This window comes from Lissotriton vulgaris, chromosome 2_1 (assembly GCF_964263255.1).
Source record: "Lissotriton vulgaris chromosome 2_1, aLisVul1.2, whole genome shotgun sequence".
NCBI lineage: Eukaryota > Metazoa > Chordata > Amphibia > Caudata > Salamandridae > Lissotriton > Lissotriton vulgaris.
The window spans coordinates 1,961,252,529-1,961,279,123 of NC_141687.1; the positions used below are offsets into that span (position 1 = coordinate 1,961,252,529).

At 45.9% G+C, this 26,595-nt stretch overlaps 1 protein-coding gene across 1 annotated transcript in view; it reads right to left on the reverse strand.

Annotated features, from left to right (window-relative positions):
* Window positions 1-5,935: 5,935 nt before the first annotated feature.
* The window catches only part of LOC147733562 (aminopeptidase N-like), a 474,314-nt gene continuing 453,654 nt past the window's right edge, over window positions 5,936-26,595 (reverse strand). Inside the window, exon 20 of the mRNA XM_086958149.1 lies at window positions 5,936-6,523. Within this exon, the coding sequence (XP_086814275.1) occupies window positions 6,362-6,523 (162 nt within the window). The 3' untranslated portion in view covers window positions 5,936-6,361. The remainder of the gene's footprint in view (window positions 6,524-26,595) is intronic.

Here is a 26,595-nt window from a genome sequence, read left to right on the forward strand (position 1 = left end):
TTGGCCGCCAAGTCTGCAATATTTAAATTTGGGGACAGACATCTGGCACATGTTGGCCGATCGTAGAGGACGGTTAGGGACATACAAACAGAACCTTTTTCTCAGATAGACAGGGCCAGTTTGATAGATGGCTCGGTAGGCCAGCACTAGAATTTTAAACAAAATCCTGTGGGCGACCGGAAGCCAGTGGAGAGCACAAAGCAGGGGACGGGCACTGGAGCGCCTAGGTGCATTAAACAAGAGCCTGGCGGCGGCGTTCTGAATGACCTGAAGGCGGTGTATCAGGTATGCCGGCAATCCACAGAACAGTCCGTTCGAGTAGTCTAGCCTCGATAGAATTAAGGCACGGATGACTGTCTCTTTTGCTTCTTGTGGTAGAAGAGGGAAGAACCTACGTAGGGTTTTTAGGGTGGCAAAACAACCCCCCGTGAGTTTCTTTATATGGTCCTCGAACTTAAGGTTCTTACCAAACCAGACTCCCAAGTTTTTTCACTGGGCCAGATGTGGCTTTTGGAGGGGGGAGGTCAGCAGGCCAGAGACGCTCACTAAAATCCTCAGGAAAAGAGCCGTACAGCAGAACCTCGGATTTACTTTCGTTGCATTTTAATTGTGCGTGTGCTAGCCATTGAAAAACAGAGGACAGACAAAGTTGGGCATCCGACGTATCTAAATTATCTTTAGGCCAGGTAAACAAAAGCTGCGTATCGTCGGCGTACGCCATAATTTTTGCCCCTAGTTGTTCAGCGAGGTAAATCAGCGGGGTGAGATAGATATTAAAAAGTAAGGGGCTTAAAATGGACCCCTGGGGAACACCTGTGGAAAGTTGTTTAGGGGTGGAGGCAAATGGGGGCAGCCAGATCTGTTGAGTACGGTCAATCAATGTCCCAAATTAGAGCATTAGCTCTATGCATTGGAACTGAGAACATGATCTAACTCTACTCCTTCACAAGGGGATAAAACTCAGGGGCAAAGACATCAACCCATACCTCTGAATTAAATCAATATCACTTTGTTGTAGAATCTAGCCCCTACCCGAGATCAAAGCAGAAGAGGATTCTCAGAACACACCCACACGAAGAGAGAGAGAGAAAGAGGGTAAGTGTGCAGCACCTCTACAATGCCAAACAAAAGCATTGCAAAAATGGCACTACAACAGATGGCAGAGATCACTCTCAGACAGAGAAACCCCTCGCACAGTGAAACCCCTGCCGGGACTACATAATGCAGGAGCCCCTAGATTAGGAGATTGGAAATGTATATAGGAACAACCAGTTCAATGTCGATCTAGAGTCTTAAAAAGGAGTGCAGCAATAAAAGCAGAAATACACTCCTTATAGACATCCGTATAACATATACCTGTATATACATAATCAATATACATACAAATATAGAAATATACCCTCCTACACAACAGACCATCCAGATACCACAAGTATCATCATCCCATCAGGAAACAAAACCCTAGTCTCCCTTGACAGGCTGCGAGACAAAACAGTGTAGGGACAAGAAACCTTTGAATAATAGAGGTATCCATTGGAAGGTAGATATAGCTCCCAACAACAATGGTAATATACCAAGAATGCAACAGAACAAAGTGAAAACAATAAATATATAGATATTATGAACAAGCTGCATAACCAGCAGTCATAATACCATGTAAGATTAGTGAGGGAGTGTGAGGAACATCACATATTGCAGAACAACAATGACAATTGCGTGTAAGTGAATTTGACCAACAGACAAAGCTACCAAGAGGTGGGTATAAAAAAAGTATAAAAGAAAACATCAGCTGTAATACCGTTTGCCATAAAGGCAGAATAAGACCATCAGCAAGTTCTATTCGGCTACAGTTGAAATAACGGCAACACACGAAAGGTCCTAACCAACCAGTGATTTCAGGTAGCCAAACTCGTCTAACATTCTTGATAAGAAAAAAAAACATCACCATTATAGAGGGAGAAAGTCCTATGAAAAGGAAAGGTGGATGGCAGTGATAGAGCCACCACAAAGATTGAGACAAGAATGTAACGTCCCAACCTGGAACACGATGTACTCTTTACTAAAATAGGGAACACCCATCTCATCCTCTAGGGAAGAAAAGGAAGAAGAAGAAAAATGAGTCCTACAGATGAAAATCACAATTAAGGTAGAAAAGGTTTAACAACCTTTGAGGACCAAATCCCTATCACACCCTATAAGGATGGAACAAACCTCCAGGGAAAAGATTGTAAGAAATCCCTCCTTTTCCTTCCTCAGAAGACAGGAACTATAACGTTAAAGTAACACATTCCAGAAAGAAATCTTAGATGAAGGTTAGCCACCAAACCATCAACAATAAACAAAAAGATGGCAACATCTAAGAAAAACCAGACAGTAAGAAAATGCTCAGGTTGCAAATAGTACTGGTAATTTACCAATATCTATGGAAAGCAAGAAATTTAAGTATTCCAGATACGAGAAAAAATACAACTTCTCAGGCATAAGAAAGAGAAAAGGTGACAAGGAAAGTGGCACAAGAACAGGGACACCTCGAGGCGGAGGTGAGATCCGAAACATTGTATTAAACAAACCTTCACCACTCATAACCTAGGAAGGAACTAGAAAGAGCCTTGTCAGAAAATCTTGCAAAATATAAACCACCATGAAAAGTCCATGTCCAAGTAAAATCCTGTTCAGCCACTGAATCTGTCACTCTCTCCAATACATACTATATAGAAAGAAGATAGTGATCAGAATAAATTAACATTCCACTGGTGTGTAGCGTGACCACTAACACTCCATGTTCAAACACAGATAATTGAAGTCCCTATAAGGGAACTTAAGTATACAGAGGAAACACCAAAGTGCACACAACGCATAATAAGGATGATCCCTGCAGGACAGGGAAAAAGAACACAGTGCATACGCACAACTCAGACAAGGTACTCATAATAGAAAAAGTACTTAGGTAGAAACCCAGCCGCAGCAAAAATATACGTTAGTACGGGTGTATACAAAATTACCAAATAACATATGTCTCAGATTACTGGAAACTTAACCTGTCACTGACAGAATAAACTGAACAAAAGTACCTACAGCAAGCAGGAATACCACACCCGGCATCACCTTATAAAGGAAAGATTGAAAGGTAAAGATAGCGGGTGTCGCCCCATGAAGGGCTCCTACTAGAACAGAAGGTTTCCCCATATAAACTAACACAAGAAAACCAGAAAACAGTCAGAAGGGTTAGGACTGCTGACCTCTATCTCTAAATTTCTGCAAAGCAGTTAGCATGTGCACCAAAAAAGCAGGCACCATCAAAGGTCATTTAAAAAAAATAGTGGCCAAAATGCATCTGAAAATCGCGACAAGCGTTACCAGGCACGACGACAGAGTACTACTGAAGAGGCTACCGTCATTCCTACAGATTCAGTATTGTTCATTCCACAAGAATGAACACTACCATCATCAATGTCATCAGACTAGACCTTGAGGCCGTTGCTGGAGTTGGGGGACCAGACCCTGACACTGAAGATGGCCAACCCCAGAGGGCTGTGCACCTGTGCTAAAATGGATTTGAATCCAGAAAGTGGAATGACAGTGAGGGCGAACCCACCAGTATGGACAGAGTCACAGTGTGGTGCACCGCCTTGGGGCCCGAGGGAGCTCCAGGGGAAGGTGAAAACCCAAAGAAACCATGGAGAGAGTTGTAATATTCTCTCATTTGGGTCTGAGTCACGCGGACCCCAGGGTAACTGGAGGCAGGCCTCTTGTGATGACGTGACTTCGACCGCCTGATTAAAGACTCACGTTTAGATGTCGAAGGAGAGTGACATCCATGGGAAAGGCTCCCAGATTCATGGTGTACTCTTAAACACCACATACAAATAGAATGAGTTCTATGGCGACATATATGTCCACAGAACTCACAGGGTTTAAACCCCGAGCACATTGAAAAGGCACACTGTACCTTTCGACAAAGTCCTCGAGGTAGGCCAAAAAATGGGCAGAGGAACCACTGATGGATCTGCGTTGAAAGTACGAAAAAGAAGAAATTGAAGTCAGCACCTTTCATAGGGGCTTATATGGACTTCATTGACGTCACAATGATGTTGCTACAAAGTCACTCAATGCCCACTACCGACAAACAGAGGTACTGCTGTACAAAAAAAATTGGATTCAGTCTACTGCCAGGGGAGAATTTTAAGATAAGGAATATGTGGCTGGTTGTCTCTATCATATACATAATCAAGTCAACATTACTCCCAAGTCTCTCCACTCCTGACATGCCTTTTTTCTCTATGCAAAAAGACTCTGACACTGTCTCTGAATAATTTAACACAATTGTTAATGACAGGACACAACTACTATACAACATATTTTTCTGTGAATTCACTAACGTGATTCAGTTCATTCTTAATTCCTAACGCCCTGTTTGACACTCCAGCCCTTCTGCTTTTCTCAGGATTCAGGATCATGACAACCATCTGAATTCTGAGGACACCAAGGTATGATAACCTGTATAAATGAATATCCTGCACCCTCTCTGGCTTTGGCAACTAATCTCTTTGCACCAGACCTGGTACAAAGCACTGCAATGGTAGGGTGCAATGTTGCACTCTAGACTCGGAAACCTATGTTTTGAGATGGTTTAATGAGAAACACACATTTGAAAGAGCTATCGTTTTCAGCATAATATAATGTTTTAAAGTCAAAAGCACATAGCTGTAGAGGCAATAGCATTTCAACCATAATACTTTACATAATGGGCAACCAATACACTGAGGTTGGTACTCTGTTGGTTCAATGCAGGGTGATACATGTGATGGGGTAGCCCTGCCCAGCCACCCCGACGTCAGAGGACACAACTTTTCCAGTTCTGGACTTTCCTTTGAACGATAATTTATTTTCAAGTGTGTTCTGTGCATATGAAACAGCTCCAACAGTGTCCTGATTTGTCAAGTGACAGGCTGACAATGGAAAGGAAGTGTCCTAGTGACAATCAGCTATTTCATGAGCTGTCACTAGCACTCAAGCAGTAAAATGATCAAATAGTATATTGTCTGTTGTCTCTCCTCAAAGTGCCCATTCACCCATCAATGCACTCACTCATCAATGGGTGAATAAAACCTTAAAATGAATTCATCTGTCCAACCATTCAGTGAGTCATTCATATAGCAATCTCCTCATGTGCTCAGCTACTATTCACCTATGTATGCATGCAGGCAATCACCCATTCATCCATGAACGGGGGGGCATATTATCAAGGGGGTTTAGCTCCGCTTTTTTGGCTTTAAAAGCCAAGAAAGCGGAGATAAAATTATCTCCCTATTACCTAGCTGTCGCTAACACCAGTTAGCGACAGCTAGTAGGAGATAGCGACCATCTTGGGCCACACTTTGCATTTTAGTGATATTTATCACTATTGACATGCAAAGTGGGCGTGCCAAGATGTTAGCGACTGGAAACAGTCGCTAACATCGCTATCTCCTATTACCAACTTTTGGAGATATTCGCGCTAAGCGCAAATATCTCCAAAAGCTAACACCTGCCCTGAGCAGTTCTTAGCCATGTTATCCAATGGGAGGTGGACAACATGGCTAAGAGCATTTGCTCGGTAATGCATGAATATCGCTGCCTTTTCAGCGATATTCATGCATTTTGGCCGATTTTTATCGCTTAGGAGATAAACCTTGATAATATCAAGGCTCCTAAGCGATAAAAATCGCCGATAAAAATATTGCCGCTAAGCCTACCTAGCGATAATTATCGCTAGTTGTTGGTAATATGCCCCGTAGTCTCTCACTAGTCACTCCTTCATTTAGTCACTCACTCACTCATCCATTGATTCATTATCCCATTGACACACTCAAGCATCCAGACAACTACACCCACATCTTCGCAATGCATGAATAAACATTTTCACTTATAATAATATAATAAAAATAAACAGATATTAACTTTGTCAACATTTTATTTTACTTTGAATTATTAAGAACCAAATATAGCATGTGAAGGCTTACACATTGGCAATTCATACATCTAGTCTGTCTAGCTGCTAATATTTATTAACTAAAGGCTTGCTTGCTTTGCATTCCAAATAATGTATATATTATGAACAAAAGGTTAATTTGTTGTCAGATTTTTTGGGAGGGAATTCAAGTTTTAGGATTTTGTTTTTATTTTGCCTTGTTACCATTTAGTTCAAGTTCTTAGATTTGTGTGACTGCTTCATTTTTGCAATTTATCACGTTCTTTTGTTAGAGCGTCGTTTAATATTAAGACTCACTCAGAGTCCAATTGTCTTTTTCCTCATAACTTCAGTGTTAGCAGCATTCATAAAACGCTCAAGGAGATTAGGGTGAACACTTCAAGGAGTTGGTCAAGAAGAATATCTAATTTGGGCTTCGAACCACAGCCGCACAGGCTCCCTGTTCTCCTGCACCCATCTGATGTTTGCTTTGGTCTTCTCCAGCGCCTGCTCGAGCTCTCTGGCAGCGGAACCAAACCCAACATGTTCATTGTCCTTCTTAAACGTTTCCAGCTAGAACCAGCAGAAAAAGAGAACGGGTGAAGCTTCCATTTCAATAATGAACCCAAGGAAATACGTATTCCCTTCTATGCTAAAGGTGCAAACTGTCGTTCGAAGGCATGTCTAGTACAATACCATCATCTAAATCTAAAAATACAAATAGAAGTAAATATATATACATAGACTTATCAATGCTGTTAAAAGACTTTGTGATACAACTGGAAAACAACACATCAATGCTGTTAAATAGTGTTATGATATAACTGGAAAACATTTTTAAATACCTTCTAGCTAATAACACACTCATCTACTGCATCTTGCGATATTGTCGAGGGGTATGATGTTTTCAATGTCTTCGAGCCTCTATAAGACTGTGCAGTGTTGGGTTTTAATCGTATTCATTGATTTACTTTGGACTCTTTGATAAGAAACATAATTTTTGGGTCATTATGGATACAAAATCAATTGAATTTCAGAACCCCATAATAGCAAAAGGAGATTTTGAGACTAATGCCCAGATGCATCAACCTTTTTAGGAAGTGCAAACGGTGTGATTCGCATAAATCGGCCTTTTGCACTTCCTAAATTGGTTACTGGGATGCATCAAGCATTTTTTGGAAATCGCTTTTTTTTGCGAGTTCCAAAAAATGCGATTGCTGTTAAGGAATCGCAAATTTGCGATTCCTTAACAGCAATGCATCATCCTCAAAACATTTGCGATTTTAAAAATTGCAAATGCAAATTACCACGAAGTTGAACTTCGTGGTAATTTGCAAAAATGTTTAAAAACGCATAAAAATGCATTTTTTAAACGTGTACGTTACAGGCACACATGTCCTTAGGACATGTGTGTATGTAACTCACATGTAAAAGTGCATTTCATGGGTGCAGGGGGGGGTCCTTTGGACCCCCCTCTCCACCCTTGAAAGGCTTTGATGCATTACGATTTGAAATTGCGAATTCGCAATTCCCATTCATTCCTATGGGCATTTCAGCCCATAGGAATGAATGGGAATATCGGATTCGCTATTTGGAACTCGCAATTTTATTGGAATTCGGTAAAAATTGCGATTTTTACCGAATTTCAATAAAATAGCGAAATTAATGATGCATTGCCATTTGCGAATCCTTAATTGCGATTCCTTATTTTTCGCAATTAAGGAATCGCAAATGACAACGTTGATGCATCTAGGGGTAAATGAAGGATAGTTGGAAAATACATAAAGAACAACAGGGTTAAATCATTACTACTAAGCGTTGACCCACGGGATTGATCGGTACTTCATAGGTGCTATCATGTTGTATAATAAGGGCTTTGCTATGTATGATAGAGGCTATTGTGTTTTGGTTTAACGTTATAGGTGTTCTCAAATTCTCTGCAGTTCACGACGTACTATGGGGCATATTATCATTGCTGTGCAAAAAATATCGCACAGCGTTGATAACGTGGAAAAATCTATCGCCGATTTCACATCGCCTGTTAGCAGCGTATTCTCAACGCTAAAGCCAACAGGTGATGTGAAATCGTCGATAGGTCGCATTAGCGCGTGAAAACAAGAGCTGTTTTCACGTGCTAATGTGTGTCTTGATAATATGAATTCAGCTTTTTTATCCACCCCCTCATGTTACCAATGCCTAACACGTACTAAAAGCAAGCGTTGGGAGACCTGAGATAGACGCGTTTATCGCAGGTCTCTTTCTCCAAGGCCTGCCTTGTGAATAAGGCAATCCCACCTCCAACCACATTTTACATATGGTTGGGCATGGGAACGCCCACCCTGCAGCTCATTAGCGTTATTCATCGCCCCCACGCTAGGGGCGATGAATAACGCATGAAATGCGTCGTTAAACGGAGTTAGCGACGCTTTGATAATAGGGCGATAATTAATTTATGCGTTAGCAACCGGAAAAGGTCGCTAACACATGAATTAGGGCCCTTGATAATATGCCCCTATGTTCTCAAAATTACCTTAAAGCAGCCTTGAGAAGCAGGATTGCATTAAATAAAAATTTAATGGGCTTGATTCACTCTTTTTTGGGTATTCAAAAACTACGAGTTTAATTTTACTAATAATGATTTTATGACTATGGAGACTCCGCAGCCGGGGCAGAGAACTCTTAATATAGGAATATTAGAAAGGCCTCTGCAGTCCTAAAATGTCTCTTAGTCAAATTAAACTCGTAGTTTATGAACGTAAAAAAAATAGTAAACTTACACAAAAGTAAGTTTACCTTTGTAAATCGGTCCCCAACTTGAAAGATTTTCATGGAGTCAAGTTTTCTTACGCCGGGACTATGCATGTTCTGGGGAAGTGTTGCTAAAAGAAAGAATGATCTAAATCATGGCATGGGAAAGCCAAGTTGAGTAGTGGTGAGCAATGTTGGATAATAAAGTGGATTGGGTGACCATGACACAGAGGTAAACTGGACCAGGTAGAATGACAGCCATGGATGTATTCGAACACAGGAACAATTGTAGGACATTGTTCTACTCCGACAGCTAGCAGGCATAGCATTTGGAAAGTTTTTACCTGTAAAAAACAAAGCTAATTAAGCAGCACCATGACTATATTTACTTTTGACTCCTTTTTTCGCAGCGACATTCAGCAAAAAGTTACAAACATCCACCCAGACTTGTTTCAAACTTATTTGATACATTTTACAAATTCTAAAAAAAAAATCAACATGATAAACACTTATCAATGCTGCCCTCTATTCGTTGATGTTTTTGGCATCTTCTGCTTTCTCAGACTATGTAATTTCCAAAGTTATTATATGCAACCATGTTGCCATTATTTTTTTGTATTTCTTTCAGTCAGTCGACGTAAAACCAAACGAGCTTTTTTGATCGACCCACCCATATTTAGGGAATTTCCAGGAAACATGACATTCAAAAACTTCTCATATTGGGCATATTGCCAGCAAATGATTACCTTGATTCACACCTGGAACCTTTGTCTGGGAAAGTTTTTGTATGTTTTGGCATGGTAAAGTAAAAGTAGTATTGAAGGACTTTCCTGGAATCCAGGTATAGCATTCTTCACGATTTGCACCTAATTTCAAAGGCTCTAGCGTGCTGCTTTGCCTTTGATTGCATTGATGGTGAATGATGACTATGATAATATTCTTAGCCATAACAACTTAATTAGCTAGCATTTTATTAGAAAATTGTTTATTGTTAGCAAATGCGATGGATCCCAATGGACTTACTTAAATATAACCCTGAGCTCTGGGGGTCCCTGGTCATGGTTTTGGCGCCTCTGCTTTTTGTTGTTTATATAAATGAATGAAGCACCCACTTGCCTTTATCTATCAAGGATGTACCAAAAATTAATAACACACTTGCTCTGGCCTTTTTATACACCAACGATGCAGTTTTGTTAGCTTGGTTGCCCCGTGCCCTCAGCATTCTGGTAAAATCCTTTGTCTCTTTTATAGGCAATTTAGACATGGTACCCAGCTATGGGAGTCTCAAATAATGGCCTGCTGACAAAGGAAAAATTTGTCATCCTCAACGCTGTTATATCACTCCTTATGTTCTGTACAGAACTTTTGTTATTTTGGCGTCACTTTTAATGCCTCTAATGCCTGGCAATCCAGAGTGAAGTCAGCACGCATGAAAGTGAGCAGGGGGGGTGGAGCCCCTATTCAACTTTGGGGCATATTATCAAGAAACTGCTTTAAAATGATTGCCGCTTATGCGGCAGGAAAGTGCCACTAAAGCGGCTATAATGGGCTTGATAATATGCCCTTGTGAATTCCAATAGAAGCCCATGTCCTGGTGTGAACATGGGCTTGTATTGGAATGCTCAAGGGTATATTACCTAGCCCATTATCGCCACTTTAGCAGCAGTTTCCTGTCGCTAAAGCGACGATAATCTTAACGCCGTTCTTGATAATATGCCCCTTTATTCAGAGGGAAGGTAGAGGCACTATTTGCCCCATCATCAATATCTTAACTCTTCAGTGTGTCACTACTGCTACTTACGGAGCGGGAAATCAGGAGTACCATAATGCCTCTCCCATCCAGGTGGAGGAAAACAGAATCCTAAGGTGGTTCCTTAATCTTCCGCCAGTTAGCCCCCACTTTGTTTTACACTCTGAACTCAATCTAGAATATGGGTCTGACAGAATTAAATTGGCACCTCTCTTGCTCTGGGTAAGCGTATGGTCAAACACTGAAGCGAGCTTCAACAGAGAAGTTATTTTAGATTGGCCCAGTCTGGACAATGGTCTTTCCATCCCCTGGTTCAATTATGTTAGAAAATGCTTCACTGACATTGGACTTCCTTAGATGTTTACTGTTCAGGACAATGTATGTCCTGCAGAATTAAATGTGTCCCGCAGACTGGAGGAGGTTTTAAGCAAGCACTATGCACGCAGCTACTTCATCACACTTGCCGCAGGAGACATGGCATTCTATCTAATCTTGGAGCTCTCATGATGGGGAGGGCCCAGCTTTTTAGATTTAGGAAAGTTACTGTGTGGCGTCTGTTGTGCTTTTCTGTTGGGGCAAACGCACTGGAAAGCAACTTACTTCCATGCCCTGTTATGTTCCTGGATGTGGCACGCCCCTGACGCCAAGAGCATGCAGCGTTGAGTCATGTGACTTGCTATAATAAAGAGAGGCCCCGCACGCACGTACGCATTCAGACGCGCGCACGGAGAGCCACGAAGTTATTCCCAGAGTCCGTCTCAGTTATTTCTAGGGCCACGTGTTAGGCCTAGGTAGACCTAGATGCCCAGGAGTGTAGGCCCCAAGTTGTTACCCCTAAGGCTGTCACTCCCCGACTGCAGAACACAACAATTGGCGACGAGGGAGGTTGCCGGATCCTCGCCCGGGGTGTGTGTGTGCCTGCTGTCCCGTGGGGCGGCTGCGAGCCCGTCCCTTGGCTCGTGGTGCTCGTGCCTCGCGGCGTCGCACGCCCCCGCAAGGTGTGCCTGGAGGGAAGACTTCGTCCCCTGGGGGATCGCAGGTGAGCCGCACTGCCCTGTGCCAGCCTGCAGTGCGCATTGTTACGAGTGCCCAGGAGGCGTACTCTCTCATCGGTGGCTTCACACCCAGCGCCGCACCGGGCCCCTCGGCACGTGCGTGAAGCGCACTTCGGTCCGCCTGGCACGACGATCGGGGCGGCGCCCTGTATCATCTCACGCATCAAGCGGACGCGGCGCCTGCCTGTCCCACCGCTGGCCTTGTTCGCCCGTGGTAAGTGCGCCGGTCGCACGCGCCTTTCCGGGCTCCCTGTGGCATACTCCACGGTCACGGACCGGCCTACTTTCGGGTGCCGACGGCCCAGTGCACAGCAGAGGCCCACGTCCGGCCCCCTCGCGCACCAGCTCCGGTGCAGCCCCGACCCGCCGACGGCCTGATCAAGCGCTCCCAGGGCGATGGCTACAATTCCGCCCATCGAACCGTTTGTGGTGGAGGGTGCGCCCTCGACTCTCGCTCCGAAATGGAAAGAGTGGGTGGACAGACTCCTAGTGTTCTTCGAGGCCACGAAAGTCCACAAGGAGCAAAAGCGGGCCATGGTGCTCCACCTAGGTGGCAAGGACATCCACTCCATCGCTCGGACACTCACAGAGGCGACCCCCAAAACTCATCACACGTTGATAAATGCCCTAAATGCCCAATTTGAACCCATGGCCAATCAAGACTATGAACGCTTTGTGTTCCGACAAGCGCGTCAGCTGCTGGCAAGAGTCGTTGGACACCTACCACACCAGACTCAAAAAGCTGGCGCTGTCATGTGGGTTCCAAGATGTAACAGAAGAGATCCGAGGGCAAATCATACAGGGCTGCACCTCTGCAAAACTGAGAGAAAGAATACTGGAAGAGTCTGGCAAGCCGCTGGCCGACATCCTGACTCTCGGCCGCACAAAGGAACTTTCCAAAGCCAGGGCAGCGCATATGGAAGCCGCATTGCAAGCTACTGTTAAAGTGGAACCTGTCAATAAGCTTCAAGTCCAAACACCATCCAAGTGGCACAAAAAGACAACACACACACAGGGTGGGGCATCTGGACACTCATGTGGATACTGCGGAGGCCCGCGTCACCCGGCACCAGAATGTCCAGCACGGCGAAAAGATTCCGCAAGCCGCGCCAAGCAATACAGACTATAACGGAAGGAGAGCAAAGCCACAGTGACATGGATGATGACGAGGAGGAAGAGCGATCGGTGCATAAAGTACACATGATCGGCACCGCCGCTCGTCGCACCAGAACTCTCCCTCAATGTTCAATCCGGGTGGCGGACCAGGACATAATGGCGGTAGTGGACACGGGAGCGTCTATAAACCTCATGAGCGCCTCACTCTACAGAAACATGGCTGCGCCGCCAGCTCTGAGCCCCACTCACCATCACTGTCTTTGCATATGGACAGGACATCCCCCTCAGGATCCGAGGGAAGTTCCGAGCGGCAGTCCGCCATGGGGACAAGACTATCAGTGCGAATATCTTTGTGTCGGAAGAAGGACAAGGCATGCTACTGAGCTGCAGAGCAGCCGAGGACCTAGGCGTGGTGGCATTCGCCTTCGGAGTCCACGAGGAATCTGTTCAACAACTCCTCATGGAATTCCCGGATCTTTTCGAGGGCATTGGACGCTTCAAGAGCCGTGAGATACACCTACACGTCGACCCCACAGTACAGCCGGTGGCTCTGCGACACCGTCGCATTGCATTCCATCTTCGGCCGTTGGTGGAAGAGGAACTCCGCAAACTGGAAGCGGCTGGCATCATCGAAAAGGTCTCAGGTCCCACCCCCTGGGTATCGCCCATCGTAGTCACTCAAAAAACGAAACAGCCAGGGGCAGTCAGGATCTGCGTGGACATGCGCCTCCCCAATGCGGCCATAAAACGGGAGCGTCACATCACCCCCACCATTGATGACCTCATCGGAGAAATGGCTGGGGCCTGCTGGTTCTCAAAGCTAGACTTACGATCGGGATATCACCAGCTAGTACTAGACAAGGAATCGCGAAATATAACCACATTCTCCACCCACATTGGTCTTCGGAGGTACACCCGGCTCAGCTTCGGGGTCTCCAGTGCAGCGGAGGTGTTCCAAAATGTCATCCAAGAACTGATCGCTGGCATACCTGGGGTGATAAATGTCAGCGACGACATAATGATACATGCCCGCACCATTACGGAACACAATCATCGACTAACACAAGTGTTTTGCAGGCTAAGAGACGCAGGACTTACGCTCCATAGGGAGAAGTGTGAATTCCTACGGACCAAGATAGGATTCTTTGGATACGTCTTTTCGGCAGAAGGTGTCAACCCAGACCCTGACAAAGTAAAAGACATCAAAGACGCACCACCTCCCACGACAGTCACCGAGGTCCGGAGTTTCATTGGCATGGTTAATTACTGCGGGAGGTTCATTAAAGATCTGGCCAACCTCACACTTCCCCTGCGCGACCTTACAAAGGACTCCACCCCGTGGACCTGGGGACCGGAGCAGGAGAAGGCGTTCCAAGGCATCAAGGAATCCCTTTCCAGCAACACCACACTTGCGTTCTTTGACCCTCGAAATGCCACCCTCATAGCGGTGGATGTCGGGCCGGCAGGACTTGGAGCTGTCCTGATGCAAAAGCAGAGGGACGAACTGGATTGGATACCGGTTGCCTTTGCAAGCAGATCTCTCACAGACACAGAGCAGCGGTACTCCCAAATTGAAAAAGAAGCTATTGCCATCCATTGGGGGTGCCGGCACTTCCATCTGTATGTCTACGGCAAGCCGTTCACAGTGGTAACTGACCATAAACCGCTAGTGGCCCTGTTCTTGGGAACATCATCAAAGCCGCCACCTCGCATCGAAAAATGGCTGCTTCAACTGCAGGAATATAACTGCAACATCGAATACCAGCCCGGAGCAAAGAACCCTGCGGACTATCTCTCACGCCATCCCAGGCCAGCCACCCCGGAAGAAATGGATGAGGCCGAAGAAACAGAGGCATATGTCAAATGGGTGGTCGCGCGGTCATGCCCGCGTCCCCTCTCCATAGAGGACATTGCGAATGCCACGACACAGGATGCCTGTCTCCAGAGGGCCAAAGAGATCCTCCGAACAGCGAACTGGCACAGAGCCAAGGAGAGTTGGAAGGTGCTCACACCCGAAGCTCAGAAAATCATGGAGAGCCTGTATCACGTCCGGGAAGAGCTAAATGAGGACGAAGCAGGCTGTCTGCTAAGAGGGCATCGCCTAGTTATACCTGCGGCACTAACTGACCAGGTGCTACAACTGGCACATGTGGGCCACCGGGGAATGGTTAAAACCAAAGCCCGGCTACGGACAAAAATGTGGTTTCCCCTAATGGACGACATGGTAGAAAAGGTGGTGAGGTCATGTGGCGCCTGTCAAGTTACAGGAGATGCTCCTCGGGAAGCCCCGATCATAGTGGAGCCCCGGCCCCAACGACCATGGGAGAGGGTCAGTATGGACTTCGGCAGCCTTCCGGATGGAAGACACACATTGGTAATGATCGATGACCATTCCAAATATCCTGAAGTGGAGATAATAACAAGCACAAGTGCTGAGAGTGTCATCCCCAAAATAGAGAAAATTGTTACCACTCACGGGGCCATGCGCGAGCTCCGCACTGATAATGGACCCCCGTTTCAAGGACAAGACCTGGCCACTTATCTATCATCCCTCGGCACTCGACATCGACGCATCACCCCTCGCTGGCCTCAAGCCAACGGGGAGGCAGAGCGATTTATGAGAACCCTGAACAAAGTCATTCGCATCGCCCATGATAAAAGCCAGTCAGTGGAGATGGCCATCTTCACATTCCTCCGAAGCTACCGGCAAACCCCACACTCAACCACTGGGATAGCCCCAGCCCATATCCTCATGGGGCGAGTGGTGACTGACTCCATCCCTCACCATCCACGGTGGTCCCCGGAAGGGGTGAATGAAGACAGGATTGCGAAGAAAAGAAAGGCCGCCTTTGCCAGAATCAGCCAGAAAAGAAGGGCGGTGATGACACGCTTCAACAGAGGCGATCTAGTGCTCCTTCGCAATAGGGTAACCAGTGGCAAGTTTAGGCTGAACTATGAAAAAGGACCGTGGCGAGTGATTGGCGTAAAAGGCACCCGCATCACAGTGGTCCGGGGACGAGAGACAGTAACAAGAAACGTATCACATTTCAAGCGCTTCCATCCGGAGCCCACAACATCCTGTCCCCCGCTGCTTGCCAATGGAACTGAAACTGCAACTAATCCGTTACACCAGGAACTAACACCCAGCCACGAGGTCACACAGAGTAGCAACCCTGGAGCAGCCATGAGTGAAGAGGCGGTTGATGATGCTGGGGCCCTCGAGGGCCTGACAGATCCGGATGTGGCCGACAGAGAGGCGCCTGGAAAGATCCCAGTTACAGAGACAGACATTCCGAGTCAGAGAGGGTCGCAACACAGGCTGAGAAGAAACCCCACACCCTCCTGTCGGCTACGCGACTATTTCACGTTAAGACTGTTTCAAGAAAAATTGTATAAGTGCAATGTTTGTAACAATGCTTCACAAGCTCGGAATCATATCTGGAAGCAGAATGTGTCAATGAAGAACATTATGACAGACTGTTCGACAATGTTAGTGTTGTTGTTGTTGTTTTTCCTTATTTCGGGAGGAATGTTATGTTCCTGGATGTGGCACGCCCCTAACGCCAGGAGCGTGCAGCGTTGAGTCATGTGACTTGCTATAATAAAGAGAGGCCCCGCACGCACGTACGCATTCAGACGCGCGCACGGAGAGCCACAAAGTTATTCCCAGAGTCCGTCTCAGTTATTTCTAGGGCCACGTGTTAGACCTAGGTAGACCTAGATGCCCCGGAGTGTAGGCCCCAAGTTGTTACCCCTAAGGCTGTCACTCCCCGACTGCAGAACACAACATGCCCCTATGTCGGGACCACAAATCTTTATTGCACTTTATGCTTTTCTGCACATTTTATCATTGCTGTTTTCAACTACGTCTTAAACATATTCTGTAATCATTTGCTTTACAAAGTGTATGGAGGCTCTTACGTGCCTTCAGAGATTAGGTAGCACCAGTGGTAGAAGTGGGCGCCGTCGGAAGGGCACGGCGTGCCCCTACTTTGAATAATTATTACAGTCCATTCCTCTACCTCTTTATTTTTAAAAAGCATCCCAGGACGGCAGGAATGTTCCTAATTAAAAATGATAACTTTAGCAGTCAGCTGTGTCCACTGTGTGGTGCACATCGAGCAAAGACTCTGCAGTGACCACGGCCTCCTCCCACTTCCCCTCTGTATCTGGGGGCAGGGGCCTGCAAAGCAAGCTGAAAGGGCCATCACTCTTGGGTTAGCGGGCAAAAATGGCACCTCTGATGGCCCTGCTGCTGCAGTGATTTACAGCTCATTACTGCCAGGCTACCTGCCTGCCCCCACTGTGACCAATACAGTGGTCACATCAGGATGTTTTGGTGGCCCCCGCCCTGGAACTCCTCTGCCCTTTATTTTCGGGCTCACGCAGACTGAGGGATGCCACCTGGAATAAAAGACAAGTATTTAAAATGCAATATGTCTCGCCTTTGATAAAGTTAAAGCCATTTGATTTGCTTATGGTATTGTATAGCAAAGCAAATAGCTTTAACTTAATAAAAGGCGAACCTATTGCATTTTTAATGCTTGTTCAAGGATGTTGTGCTACCTTTTTTTACATTGTTTGGATTAAATAAAGTTATAAGCTGTAACTGGTCAGTGAAATGCCAAATGTACTAAAAGTTGGTATGTTTTTCTCTTTCTAGCGACACTTCTGACTCCTCCCACTGATCCAATCCTTAGGTTATTCCCGCCCCCTGATTCTCAGCCTACAGTTCCCCTACTTTTTTTTCCCCACTTCGACCACTGGGTAGCACCAGCATCTGTTTCAGTGTTTGCTGCTTTCTTAAAATGTCTGTACGTTATAGAAAATCGATTGAGGGGTAGTTTTGAATGGTTTTTATGATGTCGTTTTTGCTAAACGAATGCACTTTAACATAGCAGTTTATTCTGTACTGATGCCACTATTTTTAATATAGTGGTCAGTTTTAATTTTTTAAATTGTGACTTGTGCTTTTATGATTTTTATTTAAAAATCAAATAAAGATTTAAGACTTGACGTGGCTTTTGTTAAACTACTGAAATATCCTGAATCCCGCTTTAGGATCAAAATAACCCACAACATTTTGTTCCATATATGCAAGCAGAGCTAGATCTTATTGCACGCTTGCGGTTAGGTATCTTTGAAAGTGACAAAGCACAATACCTGCATGTAAATGCAGTGAGTTTGAATTTCCATTTTTAAATATGGGGTTAAATGGAGCATTTGGCCACATTATTTCCACATGAATCTGCTAAAGAGATGTAGGCTCTGAAAGGCACCCAGTAAATATTTGTCTGATTTCATGAGGCGTAAAACCTTCTCTTCGCCAAGAATGTTGCATGTTTGCCTGCTCTTAAATTAAACTTGAGTAACCAGTGGCAAATAAACAAATTTCCTTTAATATGTTAAATTAAGTCATATAAAGACAGTTTAGAAAATTCTGTTGCACATGGCCTTCAATTTACCATAACATCTATCTTCACTTGTACATGTCTTTTAATTTATCTTACAAGTAGATTCTCAGTTCATGGTATTACTGAACGTTTTTCTGAACTGAACTACTGAAAGTCTACATGGAAGGGCAGGGTTGAACGACATAAGGCAAATCTCACAATCCTAGAGAGCAGAGTGGAGCTAAACAGATTTTAGAGGCTCGTAGCGCAGTGTTTTCTCTCTGTTACTGAAACTTTACAGGATTATTAATATATAAAAGGGCTCAAATGAAAAATGCCTCTTACACTTCCACAGTTCTTGGGGCCCAGAGCTGGCCCCTTCATCTATGCTTTTGACATCTGCAGGGCTCTGAAATGTAAACTGATGAACTGTAGGAAGGTACCCCTTTTTGCACGGTTGCCCCCCACTTTTTGCCTGATATTGATGCTATTTGACTGGGTGTGCCCTAGGCTCCTGCCAACCAGGTACCCAGGGCCTATGTTTTTTGCCCCTAAAACTATACTGTTGTAAACCCAATTGGCAACTCTCTAGCCACATGGAAGTCCCTTGTAAAAGGTACTTTAAGTACCAAAGGCACTGTGACCAGGGAAGGCCTCTAAGGGCTGAGGCACTTATTGTGCAACCCTTAGAGGCCCTTTGCCTTTACACATACACACTGTCATTGCAGACTGAGTGTTTTGGTGCAGAACAAAGTGAAGAGTCGACAAGGCACACATCTCTGTGTAACCTGCCTACAATCCACTGCCATGGCATAGGTATGCTACCCCCCTAGATGGGTTCACTATACCACTGGTGAGGGTACAGGTGCATGAGCCCTGTATCCCTACAGTGTCTAAGTCCATTCTTGGACATTGTAAGTGGGGTAAAGCCTTAAAAAGTATATGGTCTGGGAGTTTGTCATTACAAACTCCACAGAACCATAATGGCTTTACTGAAATCTGGGAAGTTTGATATTAAAATTCTCAGCACATTAAACCCACCCTGATGCCAGTGTGGGATTTAATGAAAAATGCACTCAAAGGGCATCTTAGAGATGCCCCCCTGAAAAACAACCATACTCTAGTGTCCTGGCTGAGTGGCTGCACGCCAGCTGCCACCACCAGGGTTTCTAGATCCATGGGTCGAAAGCACATCTTGGGTTGAGGTGCCAAGCCTCCTCCACCAGGATGGGCAGAGTCCACGAAGGGGAAGCTTCAAAGGCTTGCCTCCTTTGCAAGCTGACCCACCCATTTGAGGCTCCCAGCAACTGGCCCCCACCAGTTCTGACCCCCACTTTGGGTGTGAGAATCACCCGAAAAACCAAGATAGGAGGAGAGGTGTTCCCACCCTTGCCAACCCCAGCACTCAAGTGGGAGAGGTGAATGGACGCACAACTCTCAGTCTCCACCTTTTTGAAGATGGTTGGACCCAGCCAACCAGAGTGAGGCTTATGCCCCCCTCCTACTAGGTGGTATACCCACCCCAAGAAAGGGACCCATTGGTCCCAAACTGAACCTACCTGAACCGCTCCGAAATTTAGAATTTAGGGGCAACCCCAAACCTTGCCTCCTCAGAGAAGAAGAAATAATAGGAATGACCAAAGAGCTGTGCTGAAGGAAGAAGAGGAGGACACCAACGGACTTGGCCCCAGCCCTACCGGCCTGTCCCGACCTAGTCCTGCTCCAGCGGAATCCTGGCATGTTCTGCAGCCAGCTGCCCACCAGAGCCCAGAGGACCTACCCTGCCTTCACTGAAAAGACTTTATCTCCAGTGAGCACTGGATTTGCTCACCAACAGACACTGGCTCAGGCCAAATTTGCGGGTCTGCACTTCTCTGCACCAGACGCCCACGGCCAAAGTTCGAGTAGCCCAACACCACGAGGAGGTCTCCCCGGGGATCCTGACCTGGTGATCCCTGACCTACCTCAAGTCTCCAGTTGAAGCCTGCAGCCCCTTTCTGGAGGATCCTCTAGTCAAGTGAGGGAGTATGTTAGTAGGGATTGGAAGACTCTGGTTCGGAAAAGAGGCATGTCTCGTTTGTTTAGGGTCGAGAAGAGCTTCTCTCCGGGTAGGCAGATAGAGGAGAACTATGCTTCTCTCCGCTCGAATATTACCTTGGTCCTAGACGATTCCGCTCTGTTTAAACTCCACAGGAACTAAGTTCTTTCAGGATAAAATGAAAATGATTATTGATGACTTGGGTGTGGAGCAGCAAGAGATTAAAGCTGTTACCCCAGTACTGGGTAGTGGTGGCGGCTTTACGGAGCAGGTGGGTGGAGATCCTGGGGGGAGATAAGTCCCTTTCGGAGTTTACGCTGCTGACTGCGGACAAATTCTGTAGAGTGGCCCTTGGTATTATGTCTAGGTATCCGCTTGATCCGATTCCATCAAAAATTTGGAAAGAGGCCAAGCTTTTTCCTACGCTCTGGTTGGTTTGCAACCAGTCTCTTTCCACAGGAATGGTTCCTTCTCAGTGGAAACAAGCGATGGTGACCCCACTGTTGAAAAAACCCTCCCTTGACCCTGAGTGCTTGAAGAATTTTAGGCCTATTTCGCTTCTACCCTTCCCAGCGAAAATTGTGGAGCGGGTGGTGGCGGGTGTGCTCTCCAGGCACTTAGAACAGTATAATCTCCTGGAGGAAGTCCAGTTTGGCTTCAGGCCAGCCCATGGAACCGAGATGGCTCTGGTGACCGTGTTGGATGAGCTTTGTTGGCGGGCAGACAGGGGTCAGGCAGGCGTTCTGATCCTGCTTGACCTGTCTGTCCCCTTTGACACGGTGAACCATGGGATCCTGTTGGATAAGCTGAAAGAGGTGGGGGTTACAGGTAGTGCCCTTGGGTGGTTTCAGTCCTATCTCCAGGACAGGCAACAAGCTGTGTCAATCCCTCCTTACCAATCCGCCCTTTCCTCCATCTCGCAGGGCATTCCTCAAGGCTCGGCAATTAGTCCGATTTTATTTAACGTGTATATGAAGCCCTTGATTGCGGTCATCAAGCAATATAACATCGAGATTGTCAATTACGCTGATGACACTCAGTTGATTCTCTCCTTGGAGGGAGATCATTCAACTGCCTTGGAAGTATTTCACAACTGTCTGCGAGACACGGCGGGTTGGTTGAAGGCTAATTCCCTGCAATTTAATGCAGGCAAAACTTAGGTGCTTTACTGCCCAAGGGCCAGGGTTAATTCTTCCCTACATGGTATCTTCTGGCCTGCTGATTTCTCTTTGTTGGTTCAGCCAGTGAAGGTGGCTCGGAACCTGGGTGTGATGTTTAACAGTAGCCTTACCTTGGAGGCACAGGTCTTGAAGGTAGTGGGTGTTGTCCGGCCATTATTAGACTGCTCAGGAAAATTCTTCCTCTGCTGCCTTCCTCTGCCCGGGCGGGGGTGGTGGGCTGCACCGTGCTCAGTAAGTTAGACTACTGCAACTCCCTGCTATTGGAGTCCCCAAATTATCTCCTAGACAGACTTCAGAGAATCAAGTCTGCCACGGCCAAGCTCGCCCTGGGTTGGCCACCAGGTCCTCCTCTTCTGGGGCTCTGGCTCAACTACACTGGCTCCCGTTGAGACAGAGAGTTCTGTTTAAGTCCCTCTGCCTGGTGTTTAAGACCCTGCATGAGTTGGGCCCTGTTCCTCTGCAAAGGAAGTTCACGTGACATGTGCAGGGTCGTAACCTTCGATCCTCCTCGGCTAAACTGGTGAGGATACCAAGGTTTAAGAGAGCTAAAGCAGGAGGCAGATCATTTGGTCTAGTGGCAGCAAAATTGTGGAATGCTCTCCCGGGTGAGCTTAGACAAATGTCGGACCTCCTACCATTTAGGAGGAGATTAAAAACCTGGCTATTTCCGAAGTCCTAGACTGCCACCAGTCTTGATCCCCCCTTCTGTTTTTGAGCTTGCTAGCGCCAGGATGCCTGTTAGGCGGCAGTGCACTTTAGAAATGAAATAAATAATAAGTAAATCCTCCCGACCGTGACTGGAGCCAGTAAGAGAAACCAGTTACCAAATGACACCCCTGAACCCAACACACCACGGACTTGGGTGGCCCAACAGACGGTCCCCCGGCAATCCTCGACATCCCAACTTACCTTTCCAACCAGTGGTGACCACCAGAAAATTTTTGTGCCTCAGCCTGCTGTGTTTGTTGAAATATGAGAATCCCCATTGAAAGTAACAGGACACCGGACACCAAAACAGCACCCTACACCCGGATGCCCCTTTGCCACTATGGGTGCACCTTGTGTGCTATCTTGAATCTCCTTTTGCCCTGAGCTTAACTCCAGGAGCTTTGCTCCCGCAAGCTTGTGGTCTGCTAGTGGGCAGCCACCAATCCTATGCCCTCTTATCCCCCATTGGATAACATAGGGCCTCAGCACTCTGCACCCGGCCACCCTGGGGCCGCTGAGGGTGCCCTTGGAGTGCTTCCTTGACCCTGGGGGGACCCTGATTCTAACCCCAGAAACCCAACTCCCAATACCAAGTACTTACCTGTACACTGATAACTTCATTTCCTCCCATAGGATTGCACCAACTGTTTTTCTGTGAATAAAGTTGTGAGTGTGGAGTTGGAAATTCAATGAAAAGTCATACAAGTGTGTTTTGATAACAAATTGCATTATTTACCTTTATCCAGGCAGTGTACCAGTGTGGGATCTAGGTATACCACAATGAGTAAGCAAAGTCATTTGAAAAGTAACTTAAAAAGTAATTACAATGGTAACTGAAAAGTAATCTCAAATGTTTATGAATAATTGACTTACCTGTAACCAAAGAAATTGCATTCAACTGCATTCAACTGTATTCAACTGCAGTATTCTTGCAAAGTACTTTTACACTTACTTGAACCAGGCCTGGCTTGGTTGTAGAAATAAAATAAAACTTTTGGAAAACGAGGCAATATCTGTGAGGCCTGCACAAATAACATGTCACATTTGTCATTCACTGGGAACCAAACACCCTATTGTAGAGCTTGGCTCTCAGTGGGTAATGTTGCAGAGCAGTCTAAAACGTATTCAAGGGAGGTGGTATAGGCAAGTAATCGCCATTACGGACACGCAGAAATAACACCCAATATTTGATTGTCCAGTGTTGGAAAGTGGGTCATTGGCAGGGGCAAATGTAGGTCTTCCACTAGCAATAAGGCCAATAACACATGATAGGACTCAGCATAGGTCTTAGAAAAATTTTCTCATGCTCATCCCTTGGTAACTTGGCTGTGAGAGACAGGCTTAACTTCAAAGACAGGTATGTAAAGCATTGAAAAACACCAATTTAGTAAATAATTAAGACACAACCTATAATAAAAATCCAACACCAATTTATAAAAATAGGAAATATTTTTATCTTTAAAAAAACGACAAAACAACAAAAATCAATGTAGGGAACCGGAGATATGAACTTCCAAAGATTTAATAAAATATAGCACTTAGAAGATTATAGCACCATATTGTGATACCTGCTTGCGATAGACCGGGCCAAAGTCAAAGTTTCAGGAGGGGTACGATGGAGCCCTGAGCGGCTACAGTTCGCGGCTGGTCCCGGTCTCAGGTTTTACCTTCACACTTAGAAACCTGTCTGGAGCTTTTCTTCTAGAGGGTCCTCAAAGCTCTCAGCTAGTCTGAATCCAGTGAGGTTTTGTCGCCTTGACTTGTGACGAGGTCCTGATCAACTTTCTTGGAGCGGACTTAGAAAATTTCTCCATATCACTTCAGCGGGGCAACCCCGGAATCCAGGTCAGCACGCGATGGAAAGCAGGCGGCTTGGCTCTCGCCCTTGCTCCCAGTCACCTTTTCTACGAGCGGACTTAGAAACTTTTCTGGAGCTTTTTCTAGCGGGGTCTCTCAATCCTCCTCATGGAGCCGGACATGGGTAGGGTTCGCCGGCTTCAGTTTTCTTCTAGTCGGGTCAAGCTCTGTAAGTTGGACCAATGGAGGTTTTAGCTGGACCAACCTGGATGGCTTGGCCGGTTTGCAGTTGAAGGCAGGTGGCCTGGCAGGCTAGGGGAGTCTGTCACTCCATGAAGCTTTTTCTCAAAGTTTCTCCAAAATTCTCCAAACTTCTTGAACTTCTTCCAGAAGTTCCTCATGGGGTCCCAAAGTATCTCAAACGTACTCCAAGGGCTTGGAAGCTCCAAGATGGTCTCTGAAAGTTGAGGATGTCAGATCCCACAATCCACTTGTACAAAACCCTTACAAATCCACTGATGGCTGTCCAAGGTGTAGATTTAGTTGGTAATGTTCCAGATGAGCTCTTTAACCTGTAGCTTTCAGGAAGTATTTTTCAGCAAAATAATCCACAGGGCTGGAGTTTTTAGATGGTGCCGTCTTCAGAGGTCAGGCCTTAGAAATATTTGCACAGCAAAACTTCTCAACAGGGCACTTTTTGCTTCAGTAAGTTTCAAGCAGCAGATCTGAGAGGCTCTGCCCCTCTCAGATACTTATTCCAAGTTCTCTCGGTCATGCAGGACGTCACTTCTGACCATTGGCAGCAGGGTAACTCCTCAAAGATATGACTCCATCCTGTAGAGTGCGGCATTATTTTGTCCCAGAGTGCATCAAATCTTCCAAATCCATAATGGCTGATTTTCCAGCAAGGAGGTAAGAGCTGGCTAAACTCACCCCTAGGATGGCTAATTTACTTAGACTCTACCCCGTGCATCTGCTCATACCTTCCTTAAAACTACCATTTGCCTAAGGTGGGAAGTTCAGAGTTGTAAATTACACTGGTCTCTGTTCTCCTCTTAGAAGACCATAGTTTACGGCTCCTCCCCCTGGCCTGGCATTCCTATGGAACAGCACACTGCCCTGCCAGTAGAGCTGGTTAACCCCAGGGCTCTGTATCACCTCTATAAGGCAGCCTGGCTAATCCACTTAACTCTGACCAATCAGAGCACATCACTGGAAGGCTGAATTTGAATTTACAGACAAGAAAGTCCTATAACTTCTTGTATGTACACTTTAGGAGAAATTCAACAATTTGATATTGTCGGATTTATTAATGACACTATGGGAAGCCTTTGAATGGCATTTCTAGCCCTCCCCTATCAACAGTTATTAATCAATAACTTCTTAGAATGTTAACCTATGTAGCAGGGGATTTGCAATGGGAAAAATGGACCATTTTTCCAGCACCAGGACTTACAAAAACATATTTTATAAGTGCTTTGCTTATATCTACAGAACCCCCACCCCATGTGCAACTAGGGGAAACTTTAGGGGTTCTGAATCTGTAGAAATATTGCAGATCCCCCCTCCACAGTGCTCCTAGCATCAAAGCCAAATTTGAGCAGCACTTTACCACAATGTGGGGAGTGAAATGTGAAACTTCACTTTACCCAGGCATATAAAAACTCATTTTATAAGGGTGTACCTTCTAAATACCTGACCACCCCTGGGATACCTGAGGGGCGGACTGGGGGTCTCTAACATGCCAACACGATGTAGGTTATCCATATTTAAGTGCCCCAAACACCAAAGTCGAGTTTGGGCACAATTTACCTTTAAAAAGCAGGCCTGGCACCCAGGGCTGTTTTTAAACTGACCTCAGGCTTCAGCAGTGCGCACATGCAAATGCAGAAAAAGGCTGCTGGCATCTAAACTGCCGTGCCCCATGGTACTGAGGACTTCTAGGTACTTTCAATCCCCCTGCACTATTATATATTAGGGGCCTATAGGGGAGGTCCTGCCAATCACAGGGGTACCCCACCATACCATTGTGTACCCTAGTGTATGTCGACGTTTTAACTGTATTCTAATGTGCCTCTTTCAGCATAGCACTGGCCCCGGGCCTGGTTAGGCAGAGCCCAGGGTCAGTCTGAGTCAGGTACCACCAGTACCATTCAGCAAAACGTTTGGGGGTGCCTAGGGCACAGGATGACTTTGCAACATCCAGTCTATACAATGCTTTAAAAAAGTAAGAGTACATTTATTAAACACACACACTACTTAATACTATGCACCAATGTACAAATATACATAAGCTGCTGGAATTACTTTGTGACATTGCATAACACTCCCATGTAGGCACATCATCTTGCCCCCTAATGAAGTGAGTTGACACAACGTGGAGCGAGGGCCTGGGCCACTGGCACCATCCTTGTGGCGACTCACCCCATCATCTCAACAAGCATTTAAAAAAATAGGTACACCTGCCCTGGAGACACATAACCCTGAGTGAGCATCTCATACTGACCAGACAGTATGCACCTCTACATCTTGTGGCTAACAGTCTGGGTTGTTTGTCCCCTAACGCAGTAGCAACAATACATGTTTGGGCATCACTTTAAATGAGGTACTTATCAAGATGATAACAATTCTAATGCATTGCAATAAAAGCCCCTAAAAGGCATCACAGTTCAAGTCAGAGGATTACACAAAGACTGTCCAGCAACATAACCCATAACCCAATACGCGAAAGAGTCATCTTTAAAGCGCTATGCGTCACCCACAGGGCTCTACAGGGCAAAGGACCTCCGATTCTCAGGAGCCTGATATGCCCGTATAAATCATCCCGGGCTCTCCGGTCGGATCGTGGTAATCTTGCAA